Raw genomic sequence first — 8628 nt, 5'->3', positions numbered from 1 at the left:
TTTTTTTTTTTTTTTTTTTTTATCGTATTAATCTCATTTTTGTGTCGGATGGTCTCTTCCGTGTTCTACAAACCTGAAGGAGCTTTTTATCTCACTCAAACCTTTTTTTGAGTTAAAATTGTTATTTCTTTCACAAAAGCAGAATGTTTAGTTCACGGTGCGTCACGATGTCATGGTAACAAGTTCAGTGTGAGGTGTGCATGCTCTAACTCCTTTTTGAGAAATGTGATCAACAAAAAGCATCATTTTAGAGGAAAGTTTACCTCCTCAGATTCTTTTCTCTATTTCTTTTCTGATGTCTACCAGCCTTTTTAAATTGATCAAAATTGATTTTAGTTCTCTGTGTACTGTGTGTGTGTCGTCCTCATCTGCTCTGGACCCCCCCCCCCTCTCTGTAGTTGGTGTTTGTTCAGGTTCAGGTGATTCTCCTTTGGGTTCTGTCTTAAAAGAACTCTGTTCATGTTGTTTTGAATACATTCAGCCTTTTTACTTTTAAAATATGTTATTATCTGAACACTGGTTTCACTACATCAGGACGCAGGTGAAAGAGGTGTGGCGACGGCCCAACGACTGATGATGATCCTAAAGCCTCGTTTCCACTGAGCGGTCCGGTCCGGTTTGATCCGGTATTTTGAGCCTTTCAATTGTTAAATAGACCCGTTAAACAGTACCGACCCGTACCTCTAGAGGGCCCTCATCTCTTGTAAATCCATAGAAAAATAGAATTGGGGCGGAGTCACTGTTTCTACCCACTGATTGCCAGAAAGTGACATTAGAAAGCACCAGCATAGCGCTAAGCTAGCGTGTCCGTTTTGTTCTTTACGGCGTTATTCTTCAATCTTCTTTCAAACATGAACTTCCTGTTCTGCACGATGTACAAAAGGTAAAGACAGAAAAAGACAAGCTGCTGGATGACCTCTAGCAAAGTCATCTACAACGACACGCTAGCGGTCTACAGCACGCACCAAAACAAACCACCAGTGGAAATGAGAGACGACGTTTGTCAGAATTAACTGGACCGTACCGTACTACCCCTTACCGGACCGGACCGCTCAGTGGAAACGAGGCTGAAGCAGTCGGTCGTGGTCAGACCGTCTGATCAGGATCATGGAGGAATTTGGACCTCTGGAGTTGTAGCTCTGCAGCCATGACCAGAGTTTAAAGAGAGAAATGGAACCAGTCTTCATTACGAGAACGCCACTTTGATCAAATCAAATCTGGAATTCTCTCTTAAAGTAAATTCTTGTGTTTAGTCTGAATCGTCCTGAACTCCATTTGACTCGAGTGAATGTGTCGTGGAGATGTTTGTGATGTTCAGTGCGCGTCCCTGCAGCCTCCCTCTGTAATTACCCCACACTGACGGCACTTTGAGGCTCTGCCTTTGTCCTTTTCTCTGTGGGGTGTTTGCGGGACCCAGTCTGAGCCCACAGATGTTTCCTCTCCTCATCCTTTTGGAATGTGATGCTCTGTCACCAAATTAGAGAGCAGGAGGCTTTTTCCTGAGCCGCACCTCCTGCTGCGTTCACTGACTCCTACTAATAAAGTCGAGACTTCCTCCCGTGAACGCCGTTTCACTGAAGGGGCTTTACGGGTCTTTGGACGCATTCGTTTGACCTTCTGACTGTACGATGTGTCTTCATCCGTGAACTGAAGCTTTACCAGATGCTGGGCGACGTCATGCAGCCTCGGTTGTTCAGAGCTTCAGCTTAGACGAGCCCAGACTCGACTGAAGACTGACGCTCTAAACCTGTCTTCTGTTCTCTCCAGAGATCTGTCGGTTCTTCTCAAATGGAGCTGGCTGACAGCTTCTTTCCTTCTTAGACCAAACGGCAGAGCGCTGATGATGGTGGGGCTCAGGGCTAATACACTCACACCCCCAGCTGGGGTAAATGCAGGTTTCCCCCCAGTGGAGACGGCGTGTCTGCTCGGACTGACCTGGAATCACGCTGTAGATGAGCTGCAGTTCCTGGATGTTCCTCTTGTTTACGGAGCCGCCGTGCTTCTGCTTTTCCATCAGCTCCGCTGGAACATTTGGACCTGGAACCAGTCTCATCTTCAGAGGTCTGGGTCCTCCTCTGGACCTGCCATGACCTGCAGCAAAGCCACATGGAGCTTTTATCTGCATTTATGATAATCACATCAGAGGTTCTTGGCAGCTGCAGCCACGCTCCGTCTTCCTGCTTCAGAGCTTTGCTGATGATCAGCTGTTTGCTGCTCATGATAATGATGGACATCCGGAGCCCTCCAGGCTTTTGGGTTCTGTTTTCATCTGCAGCTCCCCTGACTGACACAATGACAGTTCCTGCTGAGCTTCATCTCATGACAACAAAATGAAAGCCTTACCTGATCGGTCCCGCTTCCTCTTCCCTCTCTGACTCTCCCCGTCCGAACTGAGGGGTCTCCCCCCCGCCTGAGCGTCAGGGATGGTCAGGACCACCGTCACCGACAGACTGGCCACAAGCAGCCACCACCTCATACCTGCAGGGCGGCACACCTGTCAGAGTATGCTGGAAAGGTTTGACTTCTTCTCAAGCGTTGAGCTGCTCAGTTTTCAGCTGATCATTTAACAAACATGTAAAACTAAAGTAACTTCACTTTGGTCCCCCCAGCTCCAGTCACAGATAATATAAGTCAAGTCCTGGTTTTCAGGGAGCAAAGTTTACCGTCTTTATGCCTCAAAAATCCCAGAAACACATTTGATCCTGAAACGTCTTTATACCTGCAGCCGATTCTCAGGGAAAAACCTGCAGAGCTGCTGCTGCTGCACGCTCTTATATAGCTGTCTCCTGGGGTCCTAAAGACAGGTTGAGTCTGTGTGTGTGTGTGTGGGGGGGGGGGGGGTTATGCACTAACTACTGACCTGAACACTCACAGACAATCTGCAGACACTAGAGCAGGGGAGTCGAACTCAATCCCACAAGGGGGGAAACACACCGGAGGTCGCAGCCGGACAGGATAAACGTTTATTCAACACTCTAAAACTAATTTTATAACTTTAAGACTGTAACTTTTTAACATATTTATGAACTAGATATATAACATTACCAGTGATAATGTTAGTGTGAATGCTGGAAGCTGAATTTGGACAGTGAAGATGCTGAAGCTGATAGACAGCTAAAATATTAGTTAAAAGCCAAATTAGCCTAAAAAACTTGGAAAAAAAATTAAATAAAAAATCTTAAAAAATAGCAAAACTTCAAAACAGCCTCAAAAACTAAAAGAAAATCATAAATTACCCAAAGCATCTAGTGTGTAAATATTAGCTAAACTCCAAAACAGCCTAAACAATCTTAGTAGATGAAGAAATAGTCCAAAAAGCTGCAGAATGACAATGTTTATAACTTCAAAACTGTAACTTTTTAACATAATTCTGAATAATAAAAAGGCAGGAATATTATTCCAGAATAAATCAACTCAAACCTTAAATAACTTTCAATATTTTACTCTCCATAAAAATATGTTTTGTCAAAATTATCCAAGTTAGGAATGAGGACAAGATAACATCGGACCATTAATAACAATAGAATTACCCGGAGGGCCGGATCCGGCCCCCGGGCCGTGACTTTGGCACGTGCACCAGGGGAATTTGAGGACATAGCTAGTGTCCTTGAATTTCAAAGCAATCTTGAGTGTCTAAAATGTATTCTTTTTATACCCACTGACCTGATTTTGCTGTTTTACATCTTTCATTGTGGAGAATGATCTATAGGTGAACTCCTGCATATTGTATTTAAATGTTTTCATCATTTAATCTCTTTCGGTTTGGATCTGCTCAGCTTCTTTAGGACCATCATATCATTCTGTCTTCCTGCACCTCACTGGCAGACACGCCCCCTTTGATCGGCCCCTCCTATTTTTTGTTCTTAGAAGTATTTTGTTTTCTGATATATTTCAAAAGTGTTTCCTCTCTAAAATATTAAAATATTAAATAAATGTTTGAATCAAAGTCCTGTAGGCCAGAAGTCTGCAACCTTCAACACTCAAAGATCCATTTGGGTTGATTTTTCTCTTTTCACATCAGGACCCAAAAGTCTTCCTTCACCCGTTAGAGAATGAAGACACTGGTTTGTATTTATGTTATTGTTCTTATCATCATTAATGTAAATGAACATTGTTTAGCATAATAATCATAAAAAGTAACTTTTGACAAAGGTTCCTATGACTTCCTTTCAAAATAAAAGACTTCCTGCGTCACATAGGATCATCTCAATGCAGCAAATCAGACAATATAATGAGGAAAAAAAAACGTTTATTTTTCAGTTTGTGGTGCATCTCTGCCAGAAATGTATTTATCTAACAAACCAGAATTCATAATTTTTTAATGATAGATTTTCTGTGGAACACGACGATCACAAATTGTAGCTCCATTTTGTTGGTAAAGAGCAGCATGTGTCTCCGGAGCCTCGAGTTGTGGATCAATGCTGTAGGTTATTGAAAAACAAGGGAGTTAAAGTGATCATGGCACTGTACTGCATGTGTGGCACTAAAATAGTGTCTAAATATGTAGAATATGTCAGTATATCTCAGCATATTTCTGCTGCTTTGTGTGAAATGTTGGAGAGGTCAGAGATTGGACAGAAATGTCTGCAGGAACAGGAAGTGAAGATATCTGCACAGCTGAACCGCGTCATACATTCAGCAAAAGGGATTCTGAGGCTGAAAAACTTCAGGAAGAAACGTCAGATTGTCAGCTAAAGTTGGAGAATCCCAAACACTCTTCTGAGAAAATAAAACATTGACATTGTCTGTCGTTAACCCTTTAAACAGAAAATCTTGAACTTACTGTAACTTTTCAACCGTTAACACGATAATTCCAGTAGATTTTAAAGGACAAAAGGGGCTTTTGAGCCGCTTTTGTCCTTTAAAATCTACTGGAATTATCGTGTTAACAACTAAAAAATGACGGTAAATCAAAGAACAGAAACGCTGGAGCTCCGGTGTTAACAGGTTATTGTACCTCTGGACACACGGGGTTTATCTTCTTCTTCTTCCTCACACCTGGAGTCAGTTTGAACCACTCTATTAGAGGAGCGGCTCATCAGATCAGCTTCATTTGGTTTTCTGTTTGGACCCGTCGTTAAATCAAAGCTGCACTCCTCTCTGCTCCAAGAGGGTCCTCCCCCAGAGGGAGGGGGGCAAAGCAGCAGAAATATGCTGTAAACATGTCTGTGTCTGCTCCTCTGTAAGAAACTGTTGGTGGGGAACAGAGCGGCCACAACGGATTCTTTTAATAGTCGACTAATCGGGTCGTGCACAAACTAATGTAAAACACACATTTTAACCATCATTAGCTTTAAACTAACTAAAAACTAGATATATAGCATTACCTGTGATAATACTAGTGCGAAGGCTGTGAGATGAATTTGGCCGCTGAAGATGCTGAAGCTGTTAGCCAGCTAAAATATTAGTTAAATGTCAAAATACCCTAAAAAACAAAAAGCCTAAATTAGCCAAAACAGCTAGCATGTAGCTGAAATATGAGCTATACTCAAAAATAGCCTAAAAAACCTTAATTGATGTCAAAATAGTCCAAAAATCTAGCATAATTTCATTATAACTTTCAATTTTACTACACTCTGACTGCAAATAATATAAAGTAGCGACTAACCGACTATTAGATTAGTCAACTATTAAATTAGTCGGTTAGTCGACTAATCGTGGTGACTCTAGTGGAAGTTCAATGATGGTAAAATCATCTGAGACTCTGAGCACAGACGACTGGCTGGTTGAAGCACTGAAGGTGTTTCCTCATGATCTTCTCCAGACTGTGTGCAGTCACCATGGATGTGGAGAACTCCCAAAGGGAAGCACAACAATGCAGTGAGACGTAGATCTGGAGGATCCAGATCTACGTCATTACAGGACTTCTCCTGCAGTCATCAGCTCAGCAGGAGCCGTCTGAAACCCCGACCTGCAGCTCCTCAACCAGGAGAGCTGCTGTTCCCCCAAACCGACCAGTAGGAGGTCAGGAATCAGTGAGAGAGGAGGGAGGGACGGGGGGCAGCTCTGTTTCTGGATGAACAGGCTCACATGGAGGCAGCATTAATGAAAGCCAGACCTCTGGAGCCGCTTCAGTCTCCTCTGCTGCAGTTTAACACAGTTTTACGCCACACTTACTTTTTATTTCTAGAAGTCTTTTTGTTTGTAACTCGTGTAAGAACACAGACCTGACAGATGAAAGCAACATCAAACGGAAAGAAAACATTATCTGAAGGCGTCATTATTGTTTTAACTCAGAGGTCTGCAACCTTTCACAATAAAAGACCCGTTCGGTCTAGTTTTCTACGGATCAAAACTTAGCAGGAAATACAAACTCTTATTTTGATACTGCTGTGGTTCATTACAATGAATTTGTATTAATACATATGAATTATGCTTCGTTGTGGCATGAATTAAAACAGAAATATAAAAACAAACCAGCATTTTCTCAACATGTGAAATTATGTTATTTACATTTGACAGAAGCTTGTCCGATTTCCTTTCAAAATAAAAGCCAGACCACATCATCCGAGTGCTCCCTCGACGGCATGAGATAATATGTGCTTTAAACTCTTAAAAAAATCAGACTTTTTACCAAAGTTTTGCTTAGTACTTGAAGAATAAACGCATTAAACACAGACGTGACCAACAGGTGACATGTTTACGGTCAATCCCTAAATATACTGACGACATCAGAGACTCGATCTCCTCTAGAAGGTTCTAGAAGAACCAGAGAACTCAGGACTAATTGTTGTCCTGAGCTGCTTTGGACCTCTGGTCAAGATGACGCCAGAAACGATCGCTATCCGGAAGCAGAAATGTCCCAAACTTTAGGAAAAATGACATTTTAATTTAAATTTTTAATTTTCAGAACTGTCAGCTTTTAATCTTTTAAATGTTAATAAACTGTATGACAGTTTAGTGTGAAAGATGAGCTTCAGATGGACAGAGAACGTTCATGGTTTGACTTCTGTCAATTCAACCGTAACATTCACATTTGTATAATTACACCGTTTACCTCCAGAGAAAAACACGACGAAATGACGTGTTTTCTCTGACAAAGAAAACAGAGAAGAAACTGAAAAAAGGTCAAAAGCTTAAAACGGGGGTTCCGGTTGAGGACTTTCGGCTAATGGTTTTAGGTGCAATTTTTTTCTTTTTTTTGCGGCGGCTCCGGCGGGGGGCGGGACTTCCGGCTATTGATTTTTGTTCTCCGTGGCCAGATTCAGAGGAGGCGGTCACAGCAGGACTCTGGAAGACCTTCTGGTCTCAAACCGCCTTCACTTTGGTGAAAACAGAGCTGGAAAAAACTGACTTTAAACCTCAGAGTCTGGCAGACCAGCAGGTTTCTGTCGTCACTCCAAGGCCGGAGAAGAACGGCGTCTGATGAGCATCTCGCCGTCCAGCGTCAGAACCAGCTGGTAGTAAAGAATAAAGCTGGAAACCAGCATGCAGGACCCAGAATCTCCTCCACATGTTCTCTGGCTGGAGCCTGGTCTTCACCTGTCAGGTTTTAAGTTTGGACTCAGGCCCAGGTCAAAGTCTGAGTCTGCTCTAGTCTTTTAATATGAAGGACCTGCAAAGTTCTGACAGAAGTTCTCAGCAGCCTCAGAGCGAGGGGGGGCTGATGATAGACAGATGGAAGCTCTACGTTACCGGCAGTCTGAAGGCGGCGGGACGACTGGAAGCCAAACTCTTCCCCCTCCGGTTCTGCTGGAGCTCTGCGGAAAGCGTGGCACGCTGTGTGATGACCCCGCACGTGTGTGCGCCCGGTTCCGAGCGCGCAACTGCCGTCGGGGGCTGAGCGGGCTGACAGAACGGCGAGGGAGGGGCAGGGAGACAGGTCCAACATGTGTCTTCCTGTCTGAAGGTGCTGCCAACACGCTGCAAGACAGCCGAGAGAGGAGCTAGTGGAGCCGAGAGGAAAGCTCAGGGCAGGACGGGTTCATGTGGAGGTCAGAGGTCAAACACTCCCAAACATCAGAAGACGTGGTTGTGGAAGTGACTCCTCTGGTCATGGCTGACCACGCTCCAGGAGACGAGCTTTCTCCTCCTCTGTGCTTCAGACATGTCAGCGCTGGAGCATCGACAGCAGAGTCTGATGAGCTTCAGCTCCTCTCAGCTGGAGGGGGGGGGGGTCTGCGTGTCTTCTTCTGAACCGGCAGAAACACTCGAGCAGCAGCTCGTCTTTAAGCTCTGAAACCTGGATTAGAAGAGGAAAGATCTCACAGGAACAAACGCTGAACGGAGACACGCTCCACACACACAAGCATGTGTTTTCATGTTTGTGCACACATGCACTCATGTGCACGTTTGTTTACATGTGTGCATTTCATTCTGAGAGTGTGCACGTGTTCTGCCCCTCTAATCCAGAGGTGGAAGCCACAACGAAGAAGACGGTTACTCCGTTTGTGAAGTACTAAACTAGTTCAGACGTTGGACTTTGAGAACAACTTCATTGTCTCTCCTGAAGTGAAGTGTTTCAGCTCCAGATGAACGTCTGACCTGAATGTGTGACCCGACCAACACGACGGAGGAGAAAACAGTCATTAAAAACAGTCATTAAAAACAGTCATTAAAACTCTGTTCCCTCTCAGACTCACAACTGCTGCTTTACAATTCAATAATATGGCAGAAAGCACCACATAC

The 8628-nt window shown here is 43.8% G+C and overlaps 2 protein-coding genes across 6 annotated transcripts in view; one reads left to right on the top strand and one right to left on the bottom strand.

Annotated features, from left to right (window-relative positions):
• Positions 1–7967, bottom strand: part of ecm2 (extracellular matrix protein 2, female organ and adipocyte specific) — a 21203-nt gene extending 13236 nt beyond the window's left edge. Inside the window, exons 1-3 of one of the 2 annotated variants that reach the window (XM_024270214.2) lie at positions 7636–7967; positions 2344–2478; positions 1936–2091 (exon numbers count right to left, since the gene is read on the bottom strand). In XM_024270214.2, coding sequence (XP_024125982.1) covers positions 1936–2091; positions 2344–2478; positions 7636–7831 — 487 coding nt within the window. In that variant the 5' untranslated portion in view covers positions 7832–7967. Of the gene's footprint in view, positions 1–1935; positions 2092–2343; positions 2479–4957; positions 5229–7635 lie in introns of those variants that run through there. The other variant, XM_036212100.1, reaches the window with a different exon arrangement.
• LOC112144994 (centromere protein P) overlaps positions 1–8628 on the top strand; it is a 121298-nt gene that overhangs the window by 108477 nt on the left and 4193 nt on the right. The gene's annotated exons all lie outside the window — the stretch shown is intronic.

The sequence above is a fragment of the Oryzias melastigma genome, linkage group LG5 (assembly GCF_002922805.2).
Source record: "Oryzias melastigma strain HK-1 linkage group LG5, ASM292280v2, whole genome shotgun sequence".
Classification (NCBI taxonomy): domain Eukaryota; kingdom Metazoa; phylum Chordata; class Actinopteri; order Beloniformes; family Adrianichthyidae; genus Oryzias; species Oryzias melastigma.
This window is presented reverse-complemented; position numbering and strand designations above follow the sequence as displayed.